Here is a 20,629-nt window from a genome sequence, read left to right as displayed (position 1 = left end):
GAAAATCAGCCTGTCCGCCCCGTCAAACTTGGCGATCAACACGACACGAAATCTCGGTCGGCAGAGCGACGTTATTGTTCTTATTAGGATCGCTGCTACTGGTGCTATTCCTGTCGTTGGATTTATTGAACCATATTGATTTCAATTCTTAACATCATTTATGCCCTACAGAAGTGCAGGAAGGACAAGAACAAGAAAAAACACGTCAATCCCAACCACCGAAAACGTCATCGTCGAGAAGCGACTAAAGTCTGTCTGTCCAATACACTACCCAGGAACGAGAGCACTTGCATGAACACCGATCGCCAAACATCCCCCCAGCTTTGTCTCTCGCAAGGGGCTGTGTTCATCTCCTTAGTCTCTCATGTGGCACACTCCCATTCATCGATCAAGATAGCTCAGTTCCCCGCATTCCGATCAGGCGTTGAGATCAGAAATCATGATGGCCCGAGTCAAAAGGGGGTATGGATATTTCTCGGTAGTCGCGTGGCGTTGGATTGAACTTCCTTATGGTTCCCAACAGCGATAACCGGTACCGTGGACAATCGCTGAAGAAAGAGAACCTCGGTGACACATGACGCCGAATATCGCGAACCAACGGAATCGACGCGTTTAACGTTGCTATCCAGAAAATTGAGCCGAGGAGCCCTATTTCCCTCAAGCGTAGATCCTAAAATTCCGCCCGCAACGATTTCCTTATCTGGTAGGCGCCGGGCAATATTGGACTCCGACGACAGATAAACCGGAGCTGAAGAGGCCCAAGACAACCACCGTCAACCAGACTTGTTTTGAAAGATGTGTCACCTTTAATCATGTCTTCACTGCCTTGTCTCCCACCTGTGCTTGGTTCTCCTGGCTGTCTTGAGCTTGCTCCCCCTCACGTTGTTCTCCAGCCTCCCCGGTCGCGCCCTCCTGGTTGGCATCGAGGCCAACGCCCGCCAAATACTCAATCACTTGCGGTCGGATAATGTCTCGACGGAAAGCATCTTCTTGCAGAAGTCGTAGCGCACGCAGAGTTGCACCCGGATGGGTCAGGAACTGAGCGTACTCCGGGGTTTTCCAGTAGGAGTAGAGGTAGGCAAGGTAGGCTGCGAATGCCTGCGCTTCAGGGTCGACAGTATCATTGTTCAGATCGCTTTCTTCGCTGGTTCTAGAGATGCCCAGGAGATTGGGATAGTTGACTGCAAGATGCGACAGGTAGTATGGGTTCGCGAGGGAGGAGACAAATTCGAGCTCTAGGGTGAATCGAGGATTCGTCAGGGTCGGAGGAGGTTGCTGGGGCTGCTCGGACGGTGGCTGTGGGTTCATGTTGAAAAGATATGAAGCTTTGGATTAAGATGCGGTTGGGGCAGGAAATATTTTGAAGAAAATGTAAGTCTGCGACCGATATGCGCCTATGTTTGGGGAGAACAAAGCTCAAGCGACCGCGGAGCTAAGAGTTGGAGGTTGCCAAGAAGCGATGCCATATCCAGACATCCATACAACGAATGACCCACCGTATCTCCACCCGTCTTCTACTACACGTCCAGCCATCTGTGATATATAGTATGCTCGATATGGAGCTTTCCAATATGACTATTCACTAAATCCATTCAGGATTAAACGCTCACGTGTAGCAGTCATATGCACCGCCATATCTTATAATTCATCAAAGTCATATGCTAGACGAGAGAAACCGCCACCAAAACAAATCGCACAGTTTATTTCCCTCGGAGGTAGAGAAATGCCTTTCAAAAGCCTGAATTCTGGTCAACAATATGCTGGCTTGGACAAGCGTAAGTTGAGTATTTTTGTACAGCCAGTGATATTAAATTTGCGCTTTCTCTTTGGTTGTAAATTCCGGTGCCTTGTGTATATCTCGCCGACCTCGAGGGTACTGGACACTGGCTTCAGATATCTTAACAAGAGTAACATGGCTTAGCGAGAAAGGTATCACACGAAGAACTAGCTCTATGCACTGATCCTTATTTAAAAATGCTCTCATTTTTAGAACAACCCCGTCAACCATATCAGGAGCACTGTGTATAGTAACCAGAAACCCATGAAACCAGAATATACTCAAAATAATCTAGCCATCTTAAAACAGAAGAAAATTTGTTAGGATCTCTTGAGTGTCAGCGCCAAATAATATCTCAAAGTCCCATGCCATGAAATGCAAAATTCCAATGGCAAGGATTTTCAGAGAAGGATTGTGTGACCAAGATGGTATTTCACCAAAGAGAATCAGTATAGGTAAACAAAGTTAGTGAAGAACCCGGACTTGTTCAAAGACATGGGCTCTCCGACATTTATTTTCAGAGCTTGTGACACCGATGACTTGGTGCGACCATTCTGAGGCCTATGCTGTTCAATAAAATCCTCCACGCTGACAAGAAGAGCGTCAAGGGTGCTGACTGAGGGATCGTGGATAGCAGTAAGACTTTTCTTTCGAACAAAGAAGGATAGTTCACCAGGAACTGTCCTCCCCCTTCATCGAAATTTTATCGATGTTGTACATAAAGTCAATGTTGATGTGCAATGAATGGGGTCGGGAACAGTATTGGCTCCCAGTCTTTAAAAATAGTGTCCTGATTTGTTGCTAAGTAGAATATACTCCTGAAGAAGTTCTATGTCCTCCTCGGTGGTAAAACAAGCCGTACCACTGTCCTGTACAGGTGTTAGTACAAGCGCCCCCGGCAAGTTGTATAGCAAAGCACGACAACTTGGTCGCCAATATTGGGGTCTATAACTTTCTCAACCACAAACTCATGGCTACCGATATAGTTTGGAGGACAATTGAGGTGACTACGTTCGAAATGGAGATCTAGCCCTAATTTGGATCGGTGTGGGTCCTTGTTGGGGTAGAAAAGGCAAGATACGGACGTACGGAGAGACAAAAAGGGACAAGACTTACACAAAGTGCAGTGGTGGAGACTTTCAGAATAACATCGGTGGGGAGTTGAACTCGGGAAATGGATGGTATTTATCCTGTATCGTTCCAACATTGTCAATAATATGCATGTGTAACGGATGAATGAAGTAAATATTAGTAGCAAGCAATGGTGAAAAGTCTAGTAGAGGTTAAGTTCATATAGGAGGTCATGTACACGATTTCATGATTGCTGTAAACTGGTATCTAATTGCTGACATTGATGAGAATGCTCTTCACAGTGAGGTACTCATCGATGCCTCCACGCCCTCCTTCGCGGCCATATCCAGACTGCTTAACTCCTCCAAAAGGACTCTCACACGCACTTAGCATGCCTAAATTGATGCCCACCATGCCTACTTCGAGACTTTCAGCAACCCGCCACATCCGTGGGGTTGATTCAGTCATGACGAAGCTCCCCAGGCCGACATCGCAGTCATTCGCCTTTTCCAAGACCTCTTCTTCGGTATCAAATGGATATAGAGCAACTACAGGTGCAAAGGTCTCCTCCTGTGTGGTCAAAGACTCCATGGACATGCCGCTCAGCACAGTTGGCTGGAAGAAATACCCATCAAGATCTCCAGGCCGGAATGGACCTCCGCCGAGCTCAACAGATGCACCGCGACTCGTTGCATCTGGAATACCGGGGAAATAAGTAAGTGTCTGTTTGAGAGGCGTTCCTGGGTAAACTCACCCTTTATATGTTCCATCGCCTTTCCAACGGCTCGCTCATGAGTAAGAGGACCAATGAATACATCCTTTTCCATTCCATCCCCGACCTTTAACGTCTTGATTTTGGCGATCAGCGCTTGCATAAATTCCTGGTAGATGCCCCTTTGAACGAAGATACGGTTCGCCGTGACGCACGTCTGGCCAGAATTCCGGAACTTGGCAAGCAGACAAGCTTCAACGGCCGTTTCAACCTTCGCATCGTCAAAAACAATGAACGGACTATTCCCACCAAGCTCGAGAGAAAGCTTCGTGAGGTTTGTGCTGCACTGCCTCGCAAGCAATTGGCCCACGCGCGTGGATCCCGTAAAACTGAGCTTGCGCACAAACTTAGACGTGCAGAGCGCCTCTCCTACTTCTCCCACTTTATTCAAGGTCGTGACAACATTGATCGAGCCAACAGGGAAGCCGGATTCCTTCGCAAGCACAACCTGGGCCAACGCACTCAGGGGCGTCTCGCCAGCCGGTTTCCAGACCGTCGTGCACCCAGCAGCCAATGCTGCACCAACCTTGCGGGTGATCATCGCGATGGGAAAGTTCCACGGCGCAAGACAAGCCGCTACACCGATCGGTTCCTTGATGGTTAAAATGCGCTGGTTGCGATTCGCAGACGGAACCACTTCCCCGTGAGTTCGCTCGGCTTCCCCTGCAAACCACTCGAGAAACGAAGCAGCATACAGCACCTCTCCTTTGGCCTCCGCGAAGGGCTTCCCGTTTTCCATCGTCAGGATCAGTGCCAAGTCATCCACATGTTCGTGGCAAAGGGCGTTCCACTGACGCAGACACCGAGCCCGCTCTCGTGCCGAGGTCTTTTTATACGACTTGAATGCTTCGTGGGCCGCTGCGACGGCTTTGGCCGTATCGGCGGCGCCCATCTCCGGCACCGTGGCGAGAGTCTCCAGGGATGCCGGATTGCGCACTTCGAATGTGGCGCCATCTTGAGCGTCTACCCATGACCCTGCGATAAAGCCCTTTGTTTGGAAAAGGTCTTTGCGCTTCAGGTTTCTCGGAATAGTCGACATGGCTTAGCTGGGTTGGCTTTGGCGGTAGTTGCGGATAAAGCGGGTGTGTCGAGATTCTAAAAGTTGGGGTAGAAATCGCCCAACCACGCGAGATAACGGCAGCGTTTGAGCGAGAGAATGGGCGACGCTTCATGGCGATTGTGCGGATCGAGGCCTTTATATTGATGTGGAGAGCCCGTAAGTAGCCGAAGATAAGATGAGTCGGCTTTCTGAATCCTGTGTTCGTACCGAGGGACGAGTTGGAGGATCATCTTCATCTTTATCTTTGGTATGGCTCCATTCTCCAAGTGATCATCCCCGCAAAGTCCTCAAAAGCTTGAGAGAGCGGGGTAGGAATGCGCACAAAGCGAGCTGCCAATGAGAGTCACTGCAATGGCGTCATGGTTCTGACGTGTAAACTGTACAGACAACACAGCTGAACTCAAACTGAAGATAAATAATCTATCTCGCATTTCTGGTGTTCAATTCCCCATGCCTCTTTCGTACGTATACTTTTCCAACCATGCCCACCATCCAAAACCAACTTCAGCAAGGCGCCGTCCCTGGCGCCATATCCAATGTTGCTCCTCCCGGAACTAAATTCCATGTACTAGAATGCGGCTGGATGGAGTGTGACGAAGGCTTGGTCACTCGGGGCGGCAACATCAGCTTGAAAAGCACCGAGGGCCAATCATTCGTCAACAAGCGAAGAGAACTGCCCATCTACTGCATCTTGATCGACCATCCGCACGAAGGCCTAATCCTCTGGGAAACGGGTGCTGGCAAGGACTATCCCACAGTATGGGGCCCAGCGGCGTCTGATATCTTCGCTCGCGTGAACTACGAGCCGCGCCACGAGCTTCGTGCGGCCGTGGAAGCCACTGGGAACCGGATCGAGGATATCAAGAAAATCATCATCGGCCACCTTCACCTCGACCATGCGGGCGGGCTAGACGAATTCCTAGAAACAACAGATACCGAGATTTGGGTTCACGAGCGGGAGCTGAATTCCGCCTTCTGGTCCGTTGCCACTGGCGCGGACGTCGGTGTCTACTTGCCGCACTATCTCAAGCTATCTATGTAATGGTTGATTGAATTTGCTTTTGAAGTCAGTCGTACTAATATAGTTCTAGGAACTGGAAGACCTTCAATGACCAGACCATGGACTTCTGTCAGGGGATAACCCTGCACCATCTCCCCGGGCACACTGACGGCTTGGTGGGCATGCAGATTAACATGCCGGAGACGGGCACGTTTTTCTTCATCAGTGACCATTGCCATGTGAAAGAGAATGTGAAGTTTCCACCACACCTCAATATTAACGAGGACTGCATTAACTGACATCATTCATAGTGGGTCGATGGAATTCCCCAGGGCTGGCTCGCTCGAGACCACCCATCTTGGTTCAGAAGTACCCAGAGACTCAAGCAGCTGGAGCGCATAACAAAGGGACAGATCATTCCTGGCCATGATAAGGAGACATTTTTGGATCTTCAAAAGCAAGCCAAGGTATTCACTTAGAATATACGGGGCTTGACTGAATTGGCATAGAGGGGATAAGAAGTATCCCAGAGATTGAGTTCAGAAAGAACTCATGTCCTAGATAAGTCCTATACAATTTGAGTTGTCTGCATGATAACAACATTTCAAATGTTCATACTTTAAATATACAGAGCCAACATCATTACTTGAGGATAATCCTACAACATCCTTAACATGAATACTCCACTAGCTTCCCTCCACCTTGCTCGATCTCACTGCTCCTTCACCTTCCGCTCCAGCACATTCAACCCGATCATCCTCTATATGAATTGATAACAAAGACCAATAATATAATTCATTCAGGTATATAGTTCATGAAAACCAAAACCAAACTGTCAATTTTACATCCATTGTATTTCCGCCGTCAAGCGACTACAACCCGCTCACCAAACAACCCAAGACTCTCGCTATTCCCATTCGCGTCTTAAAACCCTTCATCCATATAAGTCAAAGCGAAAGCCTACTCCGTGCCCTGATTCTCGCGCCATAGATGTAGAATAATATCGGCATCGGGATAAGCAGTGCGGCAACACATCCTAGGACCGTACAGGCCCATTCGACACCGAGACCATCGAACTATATCATTAGTAAGTCCATCTCAAAAGTGAAGTCTCAGGACAGGAAAACGCACCATATACGTCGCAAAGAGAGGAAAGACTGCACCCGCCAGGGACCGAAGGAACGTGTGTGCTGCAATAGCCGACGCAGCCCTAACAAGATCGACCCGTCACTACTATATTCTACCAAAACCTCTCTCAGGAATGAACTCACCTCTTTCGCCTCGCCTCAGTCACGTAACCAATTGACGGCAAAAACATCGCCAGGAGCCCGAACCCCGTCAGCAGGCCAGAGGCAGTAGGTGCGAACCAATGGATATCACTACGATAGCCCGTCCAGCCGAGCCAGAACAGGCCCGCCGAGAAAATAACAGAGCCCGGCATGGCCATCGGCAGCAGCCACTCCGGCACCAATTCCCCTCCATTCGCTCTAATCTGGCGACCGAGTTTCGGCGAGCCCAGAAAGAACGCGACGCCCGCAAGGAGCTGGCCCACGATGACGCCGATAAAAGGGAGGCCGCCGACGCCGGGGTTCATGCCGTGAATTTTCTGGAAGATGATCGGGTAGGCTGCGAGGAAGAGGTAAAGGAGGCCGTAGACGAAGGCGCCGAAGATGCACATGCAGAGCATGATCGGGTCGAGAGCGAGCATTTTCAACGGTAGAGCGAAGTAGTTGTGCAGGATTTCGTGGTAGTTGATGTCGATTTCATCGTGCTCTGCGTGGATCGACCAGTCTTTTGTCTCGCGGCGGAGACGGGCGGCTTTCTGGGAGAGGAGGACGGGCACGTAGGACTCGTTGTAGAAAAGGAGAAGTGAGATGAGCGAGGCAGCCCCGAGCATTCCGGCAATGTACTGCGTCCATCGCCAGCTGAGGTTCTCGTTCATTATGATGAATCCGCCGATATTAGGGGCGAGGAGCGGGCCTACGAAAACCATGAGACTGAAACCTACCATGCCGGCGCCGCGAATCTGGGGCGAGAGGATGTCGCTATAGACGGCGCCGGAGAGTGTCAAAGGGCCAGCGCCACAGAAGCCCGTAAAGAACCGACAGATGAAGATCGATTGCACGTCCTTGGATACGGCTGTGGCGAAAGCAAAAATGGTGAATCCGAACATGGCCAGCAGGTAGGGAGTCCGACGGCCTTTGACTTCAGAAAAGGGCGCCCAGATGATGGGGCCTGCCGCAAAGCCCAGGACATACAGCGAGACTCCGAGGAAGCCGACTTCGCGGGAGATTCCATAGATTTTCATCAGGGGATATATTGCTGTAGCGAATATACTGCTGGTGAAGGCAGCTACCATAGTTGCTAGACCAAGGAGAACAGTAGTGTACAATCTATGATGGGGTCAAGCACTGGTCAGCTCCGATCAATGATTATCACCGAAATCATCGTGAGGTTTACTTCTTCTTCACAGGCCAGTTCTGCGGATCAAGAGGATCGGCATTTCCATCGAGACGAACAATGTTTGAGTAGGATTTGGAAAGGTCGCCGTTGGTTGAGCTAAACGCCGATTCATGTTGTTTAGGCACAGCTTCGTCGACTAGTATTGTCAACATTGTTAACCACGAAGGAAAACAACGCAAGTGTAGATCTCACCTTCAGTCGACGGGAATTGGAAACTCGAACTATCCTTAGCATCTCCCATCGTTCGAGAGGATATGTATAGAACCTTTTAACCGAGATCCCTGTCACAAAACCAGTCTTACACCTCGACCACATGCGACCTTATATACGAAGACAGAAATCATGTTTCCGAAGGCGCAGAATCATCCATGGCTCGACGGTTCTGAGACCGGGGATACCATGTCGTGTCATACTGCCTACCAGCCTGATTCTCGGCAGCGAGACGGAGAGGATCACTAATACGTTCGCATTGAGGCATTCGACACGGGAAGTTAAATCACTGTTCCTTCCCACCCTGGTACTCTTCCCGGTGAATTGCCGATTAGTGATTATCGGGATGATATCGAGACTTTGTCGACATGTGCGAAATGCGTGATCGCCGAGGCTTTTGGCAGGTTTTTATAATATAGTGCTCTTCTTCATCCATTCGAACAGGAAATGGAATGAATACACCAAATGCAGCCGGGAATGAAACCACCTCTACTCAATCTATGGTACTTGATAAAGTTACGTCGTAGGGCTGGATCCGTCGTTTCACTTCACCCCACAACAACCAACTCTTTCCCTTTCAAGATCACGACAGGTCCTATCGAAAACCGCGTAGGAGTCTGGAAGCAATATATAACCCAATAAGAAGCGCGAGCTTCTTGGCTAGCGCTCTCAAGCCTCCATACCTAAGTATAGCTTCCCACTAGGCAATAATAGAATCCGATATGTCAGGCCGCATGTCCATGCATGCACGTGTAGCAGCATTTATTGGGTGAACTATACCTGCGGCATTATCTAGTTTGTGGGCTATCTTGGCGCTTTGGTCCTGGTAGGGCTGGAAGTTTAATTGTTGTTCTTTGATTCTGTTCGATATGTAGCGTGGAGCATTCCACAAAGGATGAAGGAGCATTCTGCGAATTGCGATTATGATGATACCCATTACAATTAAGGGACTCAATGCCTTATGCAGTAGAAAAATGGAATTCTCATTTAATATTATATTTGACATATGACAGATATGATCGAGAAATTTAGCTACTCAAAGTCTACATTGAAATGCTGGGTATGATCAAGACCAGGGGTCCGATATAACTGCTGCCTAATGATAAGTTAGATGTCAGACCAACGAGCTATGGAGTACTCCATAGACATTTCCTTGTGGTTCGATCTCTCAACGTTAGTAAACCATTAGTGGCAACGAGCTGAGGCAAGAGCAACCTCCAAACCAACCATGTTCCGGAATCACTTCCGGCATGATGCAAGTCCGATAAGGATTCCCGGCTCGCTACGAAAACCGCCAGAGCACCAAGCCAGATACAGGCACCAAATCTCCGAAGACCAGCCTATCTGCGCGCGCAATCCACGGACGTGCCCATTGCTGTACACGGGGGCCACCACGTGCCCTTGGCGTGGCGGACATCGCCAAGGCGCCCAGGCTTGGCGAGGCACCAGGGACAGGGATCCAAGCTTCGCAGCGAACGGCTAGCCTCCGCACGTGTATCCTGACCGGGCATCCTATTTGCCCATGCCGGAGCTGATTCACTGCGCGGTGGTTGCGGTGGTGGTATGCGCCAAGGAACGCGGGACATGGGGAGAGTTGCATTGCGCGGTGTCCAAGATAGCACTTTTTCTTTTTGGGTGACGCAGATGAGAGGGGAAGTTGTCTTTCCGATCATCTCATTTCCTAGTCTTGGCTGTCGCCGCGAGCTAGAGATCATAAAAGGGCGTCGTTCGCACCGTGTTTGGCACTGATCTTCCACAGCTGCAGACCCCGGTTTCTTACCTACCTAGGTATCTCAATCGGTCTTCCCCATCAGAGCTCTGTCAACATGAGGTCTTTCGCGATCTCGGGTTTGGCGCTGTTCGCCTCGTACGCTGCTGCTCAAACCCATCAGCGTCTGGGTGGTTGCCCTTCGCTGGGATGTGTCTTCCCTCCTGACCAGTGAGTTCCGTCAGTTTGTTTGCTAGCCGAGATGGATCTGGGCAAATTTGAAATGAGGCTAACGGTTCAATGTCGCCGATAGGGCCGACTTCCTTCCCGGACAGCGCTTCGATATCCGTCTGGAGGTTCACTCGCCCGTCAACGGCTCCGAAGCCCGCAAGGGTGAGCCCGATCCCAACTTCAAGTTCACCATTGCGAAGAAGGGTGAGAAGGCCGTTCCAGTGGATGAGTACTTCGACATCGATGAGGCGAAGCTTGAGAGATGGAATTTCACCTGGTACGAGGGTAAGTCACAAGAAACCTTGACGAATTGGTACAATTCAGCCGGCGCTAATTTGGATAGACCTCTTCGCTGAGGACGCCGGCAAGGCCTCTCTCGTCAATGTGACCTCCAAGGCCTACAGAAGAGTTGCTTTGTATGAACCTGGCGAGTACGAGGCCACTCTGACGTACTATGGCAAGGAGAAGACTGTCGCGAACTGGTTGGTTCGTGATGTCCCCAAGAAGCGTCGTGCGAAGAACGTCGTTCTCTTCGTGGGAGACGGAATGACCACCAACATGATCACTGCAGCCCGTTTGATCGCTCACAAAAGCATCAACGGCAAGTACATGACCAAGATGGCGCTGGACAAGTTCCCAGTGCTGGGCCACCAAATGACCCACTCGATGGACTCGTTCATCACCGACTCTGCCAACTCGGCAACGGCCTTGTACTCTGGCCACAAAACCACTGTCAACGCCTTGAACGTTTATGTGGACTCTTCCGAAGACCCTTTTGATGACCCCAAGTTCGAAATCATCACTGAGATCTTCCGTCGTCGACACCCCGATGCTGGTGTTGGCATCGTCTCGACTGCCTTCCTTGCCGACGCCACCCCGGCCGCTCTGTCGGCTCACACCAGCGACCGTGGAGAGTACGAACACGTCATCAGCTCCTTCTATGAGGGTCTGACTGACTTCGACTGGAAAGAGTGGAACGGCCCCGACGTCCTCTTCGGTGCGGGTGCCGAGGCTTTCCTGAAGAGCGAAGACGCCGCTCGTGACTACTATAACCTGTTCGCCGAGAAGGGATACAGCGTCAGTTGGAACAACACTGCACTGCACTCTGCTCCCAACGACACCCGGGCACTGGGCGTTTTCTCGACCAACAACCTGGCCACCTGGCTGGACCGCAATGTCTACCAGTCCAACCTTCAAAACCAGAGCAACTACCCCGACGGGTCTGGTCGCGATGCCGAGGATCTCCCCGGCCTCAAAGACATGACCCTCAAGGCGATCGACGTCCTGAATGAGCGTCATTCGGATGACGGCTGGTTCCTCATGTCCGAGGCTGCCAGCATCGACAAGCAAATGCATACCCTTGACTACGATCGGTCCCTCGGTGAACTTCTGGAGCTGGACGACACCGTCAAGGCTACCATTCAGAAGCTCGAAGCCCTGGGCGAGCTCGAGGACACTCTGATCGTCGTGACCGCCGATCATGGGCACGGGTTCGACGTCACGGGCGCCGTCGACACCAAGTACATGAACGCACAGGAGGACGACCGAGCGAAGCGCAGAGCCATCGGGTACTACGAGAACTCGGGTCTTTCGCAATACACGGTGGGCGGACCCAACGCGCTCCGGTACTCGGAGGGGGTCCATTTCCCGGCACGGTGGGATCCGCGCTACACCTTGCATTCGGGAGTGGTCGCGTTCCCCGATCACCGGGAGAACTACGAGGTGCACAAGGACGGACCCCGGCTCCCCGCCGTTGAGCATCCCGGAAGCAAGGGCAACTTCGCCAACTATAAGGACGCGGTGACCGGATACCTGGTCAACGGCACGCTACCCGTGGACGCGAACCAAGGGGTGCACTCGCTGACCGACGTGCCCGTGTTTGCGCAGGGCCCATGCCAAGAATTGTTTGGAGGCGTGTACAACTCCATTGACATTTTCTTCAACATGGCCGAGTGCTTGGGTCTGGCCGAAACCAAGCGTGGGAAGAAGGGACATAGGAACTGATCCTCTTCTTGCTCGGTTCGAGTCGAATGTTTTCTTTTCTTTTCTTTCTCTTTCGAATTCTTGCATTATCAGGGGGGTTGGGAGCGTGATGAGAAAAAAACCTGCAGTGTATTATTAGTAGTTTGAATGGATGACGATGAATCCGACCGAACCTGTTTCCTTTCTTTCTTTCTTTCTTTCCTTTCTTCTCTCCTCGCTTGCTCAAGTCGACCCCGTTCCCTGCTCTCCGGAATGTCAGGGGTGATGTCACCGGCCCTGATAAGCGATCCAAATCACCAGCCCCGGCAAGCAAGGACATCGCAGGCTCGCTCCAAAAAAGCAGGTAACTGTCATGCAGCGAGCGATAGAGGGGCATCAGCCTATCCACATTCCAAAGCCAAGCCACGCAGCACCCACCGGCGTCGAATCTATCGAGGTACGTAAGCAAGGACCGAGGGGTTGGTTTGGGTCTCCAATTGCCAAGAAGGGACCAGACGGAGTAATCCTAAGGGGAGGGGAGGACGATCGACGGGGTTGGGATTGACATTGAGGAAAGAGATAGGGGCGTGTCGATCAGGGCGGTCGCCATGGATTCGGAACTCTTCCCAGTCAGTCGAATGAAGATGGTGTGTTAGCAGCTCGGTTGACATTCCTGGCGGTGGGAAGACAAGACAAAAAAAAAGAAAAAAGAAAAATCAAATCTACGGACCGGTCAGGAATGCGCAGCTGACGTCGTTGGGGCGCTTTGTTTTTTTTTAACCCATCGTGCTCTGGACATTTTCCGGGGAGGCAGGTCGGGCGTGTGGCTTTAAATAGCACTGGCAGCATTTGAGTACCGTGGGGATTGGCGTGGAGGGATCGGGGGTACCTTGGAGATTTGGACGCAGTTGGACTGCTCACTTCTCCCAGGGGAATCCAGCGGAACATACTCCGTGCTGTGCTATTTACTCCGTACGTGTCCAGGATGCTGGCTGTCGATTCTGCACAACATCCGGGGTAACCGTCGCAGGGACCGGGCGAGGTGGAGTTGGTCGGCCTGTCATTCATCTCGATTGGTGTCGACCGTGCCTAGGGTGCTTCCTGCATGTGCCCTACGGTTCTGTGCCGAATCCTGGGATAATAGGATGAGAGGATACTAGTCAACCGAGTATGCTGTGTTGAGGTCTACGATTTAGGAATTGCCAGATCAGGATCGATATACTATAATACTACGTACACTCGAGGAGGCCCGGCGTGGATGCACGTCGATCGCAAGGAGTCTAAAATCCCGACGGCGAAATGCTCCGTATCGCAACTGTCGCCGTACGCAACCACGTTAGATTCGGTTGTTACCACGGCGCAGGTTGAGAATAACAATTACGCAGTAGAGAAGAATAATAAAAGAATAATAATAAAAGCGGCGAGTGGTTAATGTAACTCTTCTGCAGCTTAGTCCGATGGGGTCTAATATTCGGGGGTTTATTACCAACTGCCCCTTTCTTTCTCGTTCTCCCAGTGGATTTCCGATCCTCCTGATTATCAATTAATTCGCTTTATCTTCCGCTTTCTTCCTCTCACATCCTCTCGCTGCTCTCGTCGAGATCTGGGAGTCCATCTGCATCGCACAAATACTCCGGAGTTTGATTATTGACCAGCATCCCTCTCCATCTGATTATTTGCCATCCTGCCCATCTCCACTCCCTCCTAATTAAACGGTGCAATCAGACGAACCGACACGCAGGCCACCCACTTCTTTCCTTCTCTTCCCTCCCCCCCTTTTACCCCCCGACGATCCTTTCTCTCTCTTGCCTCCAAGGGGCCGCTTTCTTTTCCGCTTTCCTTCTCTTTCCTGTCAATCAATCCGTCATTCTTTCTCCCTCTCGCTTTCTCCCTCCCCTCCCTCGTCTGCATTTCTTTCTTCGCTTTGTCTCCCGCGGCTGGCTCTTAGTCTTTTGTGTCGCATCTCCTCCAGGATCAAAAGATTAACTCGAAACAAAGTCGCCTCAGACACCTACAAGGGCCAACCAACGGCTTCCCGACCGTCCTGCATACTCCATCTACAAGCTCCTGCAATTCCACCCCTCCAATCGTCACTCCCCTGACCGGTTTCCGCGCCATCGCTGTTTCAGCGGTAGCCTAGGCCCTCGTTGCTAAGGACTTTCGCGCTGGCCCTTGGATCCTTGTGCTCCTATTCTGCCTGCGCCCCGGTTTTATGCTCTTCTTCTAACTCCCAATCATCGCCCTCCTTCTCGTCCTCTTCCCTGCCGCATTGCGTGGACTCCCATGATGGCTGCTTCGCAACGTCCTCCAGTTCTATCATATCCTTACCCACCCGGCGTGTCGCTGGGCCCGCCAGGTGCGTCACCGTCCCTTATCACGTCGCTCGAGGCGTTTGCTCATCTCGTGCGCGTTTCACGTCTGGCGGGGCCTTCTCCCCTTGGTTTGAGCACGATGCTCTTATCATCGTGTATTTGAGGCCGTGCTTCGCCAGTCCCCCCTCCCAATCAATCTTTTTTCTTCTCTAGATTATCTCTAACATCTGGCCTGTCACACCTTACAGCGTCGCCGCAATTGCCGGTCAATTTGGGCTCCAATAATCCGTTTCGCAACCGTGCGTTGTCGCCGTCCAGCTCCATCACATCGGGAGGTCGTCCAGAGCGACCGACCTCGACCAATCCTTTCTTGGACGACATCGATCCGTCCTCGCCTCAGTCTGCGCCCGTGGGTAGCATGACCTTTCCGACCGAAAGACAAGACGTCACAGGAAACACTCGCGATCTCTTTGTACGTTGAGCCTCAGATATCCCGCCCTCAACTGCTCGACATGTCTAACCGTGGTGTGATCATTGTTATAGGAAAACCTCTCTTTGGGTTCCGCTCCTCAGCCGACCGGATATCGACCCGCCCCGCCCCCTCCGACCAAACCTCAGGTGAACGGTGCCAGTTCTCGCCCTCCTCCGTCTTCGAGGGAACGTCCCGAGCGCCGTCAAAAGGATCCTTTGGATATCTTTGCCGACCCCCCAAGACCTTCAAAGCCTTCCGGCTCCTCCGGCCCCAGACCGCGCGATCGTGAGAGACGGCCGCGTCGCAACTCGGAATCTTCCATAATGGATCGCGCACCGAAACTCATCGACGTCGATGACGAGAAAAGACGGCGGGAGCGACGACGCCGCGAAAAGGAGAGGAGTGAAAGAAGCGACTCCAAGAAAGACCCCAAATCGCGCTCGAAGAAGCAGAACTACCAGCTTGATATAATCGACAAGCTGGATGTCACGAGCATCTATGGCACCGGAAGTGAGTTTGTCCCAGTACTGGTACATATTTGAAGGACACTACTAACCTAGTTTCCTCTTCAGTGTTCCATCACGACGGGCCGTTCGATGCTTGCAACCCTAACCGCAACCGCAAGGGTCTGCGCACGGCTCCCATGCAGGCTTTCCCGAAGGACTCCACCAACATGGCTTTGGGAGGCGCAGGACCTCTGAACCAGAACATCGATCTGAACCTTTTCCACGGTCGAACTGAGGAGGGGTACAATGATTTCGCTGCGAGTGGTGCCGACCGCAGAACCGAGGGTGTCAGTTTCGACCCCAAATCACGCATCGAGCCGGTTCACGGCGCTCAGACCATGGGCCTGGGAACCAGCACTTTCCTGGACGGAGCTCCTGCCAGTCGGTCCGCGATGCAACGCCGAGCTAGCGAGAATGAAAACCAAGGAGGTATGGGTGGCGGCGGAGGTCTGCAGCGCAAGAAAAGCTTGGCCCAGAGACTGCGCGGAATGAATCGAGCTCCCGAGCCTTCATACACTGCCCCTGCCGCCAACTCGGGAACGATCCGTGCCAACGAGAAGAATCCCTTCTTCCAAGACTATGACGATGCTTGGGACAAGAAAGGCGCCCGAATCGATGAATCACGTGAAATCGGCCGCACTCGTTCGTCCAGCAGCCCGAAACAGAGCCCCGGTCTCGAGCGGTGGCACACCAACGAACGGACGAACAGCGGATTCGATGAACGCCAGAACCAGAACCAGAACAACGGCGGTGGTTTTCTCAATCGCATGAAGAGTTTGAGAAAGCCTCGCCCCGAGAGACGGGTCAGCGATGATTGAATGATCTGATTCTTTGTCGCATTTGTTGTAATTCACAACGCACTCTTTGTTCTGGACAATGGGTTACTGGAGAAGAGAATCAACGGGAGAAAAGCAAAACAACTCTTTACATGTCCTCGCAGGGCGCGAGATCTGAGCCAAAACATGGCAGGGGTGCCTTAATAATCTCCAGGACGACACGCGGAGTATCATACCGTCTGTCTCTTCGGTGGTTGGCCTAGCTGGCTGTTCATTGGCGATGAATAAATGGCTTCGAAGAACGACAGCCACCCACACTGTCTCTTGAGTTCATGAGACTATCCTCTCTTCCCTCTTCTCTTGTTTGCCTTTTGATTCTCTTGACCCTTTTATCTGTTTTCATTTCTCCTACATGCGGGCAGTGCAGGATGCAAAAGGCGGGCGTTATGGTCTTTGTTTTTAAATTCGAGGCTGGGAATCGGGCATGCATGGCTTTACTGTTTCTACTTTAGTCTTTTGAATCCTGAGATATTAAGTCAATTCTCCATCTTACCCTTGATACTCTAATGTAACAATAGTTTAATTCATTACTCCGCAATGGTGCAGCGGTTCCCTGTTCTCTTCCCTGTACGTGCAGCAGTTCGTAGCAGTTGGTCCTTCGGGCTTTCTGGAATTCTCCACAGGTGGATACTATCGAGGTTTCTTTTTCCAACGTTTACTAGGTGGTTCGAATCCTGGATTCCATGAATTCTCATTCTGTCAACGCAACCAAGATCCGATGACATTGTCACGTCACTAGCTAGCTAATGAACTACTCAACATAGTAGATCAGTAAAATAGGTAGCTTATGTAGATATGCCATAGGTGTATTTATTTATTTGCATGTATTATTCCATAGAAAAAAGATGAAGAAAAAACAAGGGTACGATAAGTAACCCACCACAAAAATCATATCCATACGGACGGAGTATATCCAGAGCAAGTCAAAGTCAAAGTCAAAGAAGCCTTAGAAAACACATTCATATTCATCGCGCGCCCGACCCAACCCCGTAGAACCCCTAGACAAATCAAGAAGAATAGCAAAAGAAAAGAGAAATGAAAAGAAATAAGCCCGACAATATATTAACCGAGAATGAAGAACCTCGATTCATCCGTGTTGTGTTGTGCATAACCGCGAAACAAATCATGTCGTGATAATAGGAATAAGCCAGTCCAGCCCTCTCTACTGGAATAAGAGAGGATGGGTGAAGAGCAAATAGAAACGGCTTAGGTCTATTGCGCGTCTACCGCGCTCGAGAGCTCCGCAGGTTGAACGGGTCCGGGGCGGCGATGCCGGCTTTACGGTGGGATTGGGGCTTGGGGCGGGAGAGTGTGTATCTATTTTGGGGCATTCGTTAGAGTCTAGGTTTCATAGAGTGTAGAAGAAGAGGGGAAGGGACGTACTTGGCAAAAGCCCTGGAGAGAGCCTTCTTGCAGCTGACTTTTTGGCTGCCGATGAAGGAGTCGACAGTAACGGCGATGGCGCGGTCGATGTCCTGCGACGAGCAGTATTCCGATAGACGCATCTTGCAGAAAGACTCGGCGATACGCATGATAGCTTCCAGGTGACGGACCTAGTTGATTTATTAGTTTGAGGGGGGCTATGACGGGATGGACAGGGAGTGGACATACAGTGATGGGATAGGCGCCCGTTGCTAGGGACTCACGTCTCATGTCGGCGAAGAGACGGGCGACCTTGTCTTGGTCGATTTGGTAGAGCTTGGGGTGGCAGTGCTCGCGAGCGTAGAGGATGTATTTCCGGAGGAGTTCCTGAGGAATCTCACCCTCTCGCTCCTCGGCTTCCTTGAGCTTGACGTTTGCACGCTCCTGGATTTCCTCCTGTGTCAGGGGAAGACGGTTACCCTTTTCATCAATGCGATAGCCTTCTTCGTCGACCATCTGTCCCTTGGCGTTGAAGAGATTGCCATCCCCATCTCGCGTGGGGCGAGTGGGGTTTGCGCGATGGTGCGATTCCACGACGAAATTGGCCAGACGCTCGTCTTCGGTCGGTTCGACCAAGTCGCGGACGACGCAGAGGATATCGAAACGGGACAGGATGGGCTCGGTAAGTTCGACGTTGGCGGAGAACGGCGCCGTGCTGTTGTATCGGCCACCGATGGGGTTTGCTGCTGCGACAACAGCGCAGCGGGCTTGCAGAGTGGTGACGATACCAGCCTTGGAGATGGAGATAGTCTGCTGTTCCATAGCTTCGTGGATGGAAGTACGGTCCTGGTCGTTCATCTTGTCGAACTCATCAATGAGACAGGTACCGCGGTCCGCCAGCACGAGAGCACCACCTTCAAGGGTCCATTCACTGGTCAAAGGATCACGACGCACACTGGCTGTGAGACCAACGGCACTGGCACCTTGACCGGTGGCGAAGACGGCACGGTGGGCGGTCTTCTCAACGTACTTGAGGACTTGCGATTTAGCGGTACCAGGGTCACCGAGCAAAAGAACGTTGATATCTCCACGAATGTTCATCTTGCCTTGCGCTTGCTTGCTGACACCACCAAAGAGGGACAGGGCAACTGCAGTCTTCACATCCAAATGGCCATAGATACTAGGGGCGATGGATCGGACAATCTTGTCAACAATCTCTGGATCCCTTGACAAGGCCCGGATCTGGCGCTCATCCTCTTCGGTCAAGTGGAAACCAGCCAGCTGGTCATGGGACTTGACAACGTGGTTCGCCTCGATGATGGTTGCAAAGACGGGGAACCCGTTCTTGTTGTTGAGCTGGGCGTCGTAGCTGTTGCGGTAGATACCCGTCACCTCAACTTCGTCTCCGGGTTTGGCCGAGTCGATCAGATCAGCCAGAAGCACGACTTCTCGTTGACGTGGCAGACGGCCGGCGGGAACAGAGCCAGGGGACTCTTGCAAAGTCAGCTTCTGGTAGTTGCGGTAGACGGTCTTCTCCGAGTTGACAGTGAACGGTCCTTTCGATTGACAGTTCTGGCAGTACGAGATCTTGACTTCTTGACTGGCTTCCTGCTGGAATGGACCCAGCGTGATGTTACACTTGCTGCAAGTGAACATGACAAATTTCAGCTGAGGGAAAACACCGGTGCGGCGTGTGACAACTCCAGTGACCCGAATGAGGCAGTTGAGATGCTGCTGACGCAACTGTCGTAGCGTGTACGTGACCGGAAGATCTGTGATACGGACGTGGATCTCGTTATGGATATCGTGGTACTGCGGGTAGTGGAACAAGGTACAGTCAAGAGCGACTTGATCGAAAACCTTGAGCACCTCAGTAGGTTCGTTCGCAAGGAAAAACGAAAGCGCCGCCTTGGCGGTGCTCAGGTGGACATAGGACACCTCAAGAGAGGCAGAGTTGACCTCACCCAGGAGCTTGATCTTGTCTCCGTACACGGAAGCACCGGAGGCATCGATGTATTCGGTCAAGAAAGTCTTGAACTGTGAGTAGATGGAGCGAAGCACTTGGGGCTGGAGGACCCAGTCAGTAACATTAGTGGCCTTGACATCCAACATTTCGGTCAGAGAGAGCTCCTCCATGGTATCACCGCCCATCTCAATATCGCCTTGGTCCTCATCATACTGATGCCTCCGTCGACGAGGTTGGCGAGCGAGATCAAAATCGCCATCTTCATCCGGCAGGAAAGCTGCAGGCAAATTGCGGCGGCGTTCAAGTTCGCGGTCTCTGCGGTTCATGCGAGACTCCAGCTCGCGACGGGCGCCCAGGTCAAGCTCTTCATGATCATCGTCATCATCGATGTACTGTCCTCGGTAGCGGTCGTCTGCGGTGCTCCGATAATCTCTCTCGAAATTATCGTCGAACAGATCAATCCCTCCCTCATCCTCGGCCAGTTCTTCAATATCATCAATGTCGTCCATATCGGCGTCTTCGTCTCGGTCGTCATCATCAAAAGGCATCCTAGGAGGGGAGGAAGCGGGAGCTACAGGGGTCAGTCCAACAACTACCAACGTCGCATCAAAGGCCAATCCACTTACGGCTGGATGGCGGAAGGCTTGAAGCGGCATCATCATCAGGCTCTCTGGATCTCTTCCGTCGATTGAGATTTCCGAGCCCGCGGTTTGCGGCGGAATTGCTCTGACGGAGTGGTGGTGAACTGCACAAAGAGTTAGTGCCAGGACGAAAAGAGAAACAAAAATGAAAACACCTCAAAAAGGCTTTTCAAGCGATCGAGAAATTTGCGCATACCTCATTGTGTGCAGGGTTCAATGTGACTATTTGGGAGGAGAATAGACAGGCCAAACCGATCCCGCGGATGTTGCAGTGTGGGCG

General features: G+C 51.7%; 7 protein-coding genes across 7 annotated transcripts; 3 read left to right on the top strand and 4 right to left on the bottom strand.

The window, feature by feature from the left end:
• Positions 1 to 655: 655 nt before the first annotated feature.
• P170DRAFT_129402 (mediator of RNA polymerase II transcription subunit 31) lies at positions 656 to 1,587 on the bottom strand. Its single transcript, XM_024842402.1, has one exon. It carries the CDS (start codon positions 1,306 to 1,308, stop codon positions 811 to 813), a length of 498 nt encoding a protein of 165 aa, XP_024708703.1. The 5' UTR covers positions 1,309 to 1,587; the 3' UTR covers positions 656 to 810.
• Positions 1,588 to 3,108: 1,521 nt separating this feature from the next.
• On the bottom strand, positions 3,109 to 4,710 carry P170DRAFT_463101 (NAD-dependent succinate-semialdehyde dehydrogenase). Its single transcript, XM_024852138.1, has 2 exons — positions 3,603 to 4,710; positions 3,109 to 3,543 (listed from the first exon to the last, which is right to left on the bottom strand). The coding sequence occupies exons 1-2, from the start codon at positions 4,657 to 4,659 to the stop codon at positions 3,116 to 3,118; spliced, it is 1,485 nt and encodes a 494-aa protein (XP_024708702.1). The 5' UTR covers positions 4,660 to 4,710; the 3' UTR covers positions 3,109 to 3,115.
• Positions 4,711 to 5,161: 451 nt separating this feature from the next.
• P170DRAFT_454471 (N-acyl homoserine lactonase family protein) lies at positions 5,162 to 6,159 on the top strand (the record flags this gene model as incomplete). Its single annotated transcript, XM_024851438.1, has 3 exons — positions 5,162 to 5,718; positions 5,772 to 5,931; positions 5,992 to 6,159. The coding sequence occupies 3 exons, from the start codon at positions 5,162 to 5,164 to the stop codon at positions 6,157 to 6,159; spliced, it is 885 nt and encodes a 294-aa protein (XP_024708701.1).
• Positions 6,160 to 6,627: 468 nt separating this feature from the next.
• Positions 6,628 to 8,295, bottom strand: P170DRAFT_424140 (MFS transporter; the record flags this gene model as incomplete). The annotated part of the gene is made up of 4 exons (XM_024847550.1): positions 6,628 to 6,756; positions 6,812 to 6,890; positions 6,952 to 8,073; positions 8,141 to 8,295. 4 exons carry the CDS (start codon positions 8,293 to 8,295, stop codon positions 6,628 to 6,630), a joined length of 1,485 nt encoding a protein of 494 aa, XP_024708700.1.
• Positions 8,296 to 10,093: 1,798 nt separating this feature from the next.
• P170DRAFT_400598 (alkaline phosphatase) lies at positions 10,094 to 12,406 on the top strand. The gene is made up of 3 exons (XM_024846333.1): positions 10,094 to 10,292; positions 10,375 to 10,577; positions 10,636 to 12,406. Exons 1-3 carry the CDS (start codon positions 10,180 to 10,182, stop codon positions 12,294 to 12,296), a joined length of 1,977 nt encoding a protein of 658 aa, XP_024708699.1. The 5' UTR covers positions 10,094 to 10,179; the 3' UTR covers positions 12,297 to 12,406.
• A 2,128-nt stretch (positions 12,407 to 14,534) lies between these two features.
• P170DRAFT_129374 (Pal1 family protein) lies at positions 14,535 to 16,477 on the top strand. The gene is made up of 4 exons (XM_024842401.1): positions 14,535 to 14,733; positions 14,815 to 15,038; positions 15,110 to 15,548; positions 15,611 to 16,477. The coding sequence occupies exons 2-4, from the start codon at positions 14,985 to 14,987 to the stop codon at positions 16,360 to 16,362; spliced, it is 1,245 nt and encodes a 414-aa protein (XP_024708698.1). The 5' UTR covers positions 14,535 to 14,733; positions 14,815 to 14,984; the 3' UTR covers positions 16,363 to 16,477.
• A 711-nt stretch (positions 16,478 to 17,188) lies between these two features.
• On the bottom strand, positions 17,189 to 20,629 carry P170DRAFT_376211 (MCM DNA helicase complex subunit MCM2). Its single transcript, XM_024845357.1, has 5 exons — positions 20,546 to 20,629; positions 20,335 to 20,453; positions 17,992 to 20,279; positions 17,764 to 17,933; positions 17,189 to 17,697 (listed from the first exon to the last, which is right to left on the bottom strand). The coding sequence occupies exons 1-5, from the start codon at positions 20,548 to 20,550 to the stop codon at positions 17,604 to 17,606; spliced, it is 2,676 nt and encodes an 891-aa protein (XP_024708697.1). The 5' UTR covers positions 20,551 to 20,629; the 3' UTR covers positions 17,189 to 17,603.

This window comes from Aspergillus steynii (genome assembly GCF_002849105.1).
Source record: "Aspergillus steynii IBT 23096 chromosome Unknown P170scaffold_2, whole genome shotgun sequence".
Classification (NCBI taxonomy): Eukaryota; Fungi; Ascomycota; class Eurotiomycetes; order Eurotiales; family Aspergillaceae; genus Aspergillus; species Aspergillus steynii.
Note: the sequence above shows the minus strand (reverse complement) of the source record. Positions and strands in the feature narration are given on the sequence as shown.

Bases quoted from the DNA above. Each gene is read 5' to 3' on its own strand.
- P170DRAFT_129402 (XM_024842402.1), bottom strand. From the start codon at position 1,308: ATGAACCCACAGCCACCGTCCGAGCAGCCCCAGCAACCTCCTCCGACC.
- P170DRAFT_463101 (XM_024852138.1), bottom strand. From the start codon at position 4,659: ATGTCGACTATTCCGAGAAACCTGAAGCGCAAAGACCTTTTCCAAACA. The intron at 3,544-3,602 runs GTGAGTTTACCC...CCGGTATTCCAG, and splicing joins GGCGATGGAACATATAAAGG to ATGCAACGAGTCGCGGTGCA.
- P170DRAFT_400598 (XM_024846333.1), top strand. From the start codon at position 10,180: ATGAGGTCTTTCGCGATCTCGGGTTTGGCGCTGTTCGCCTCGTACGCT. The intron at 10,293-10,374 runs GTGAGTTCCGTC...TGTCGCCGATAG, and splicing joins TGTGTCTTCCCTCCTGACCA to GGCCGACTTCCTTCCCGGAC. The intron at 10,578-10,635 runs GTAAGTCACAAG...TAATTTGGATAG, and splicing joins GAATTTCACCTGGTACGAGG to ACCTCTTCGCTGAGGACGCC.
- P170DRAFT_129374 (XM_024842401.1), top strand. From the start codon at position 14,985: ATGACCTTTCCGACCGAAAGACAAGACGTCACAGGAAACACTCGCGAT. The intron at 15,039-15,109 runs GTACGTTGAGCC...TCATTGTTATAG, and splicing joins GAAACACTCGCGATCTCTTT to GAAAACCTCTCTTTGGGTTC. The intron at 15,549-15,610 runs GTGAGTTTGTCC...TTTCCTCTTCAG, and splicing joins GAGCATCTATGGCACCGGAA to TGTTCCATCACGACGGGCCG.
- P170DRAFT_376211 (XM_024845357.1), bottom strand. The intron at 20,280-20,334 runs GTAAGTGGATTG...TGACCCCTGTAG, and splicing joins AAGCCTTCCGCCATCCAGCC to CTCCCGCTTCCTCCCCTCCT. The intron at 17,934-17,991 runs GTATGTCCACTC...TAAATCAACTAG, and splicing joins CGGGCGCCTATCCCATCACT to GTCCGTCACCTGGAAGCTAT.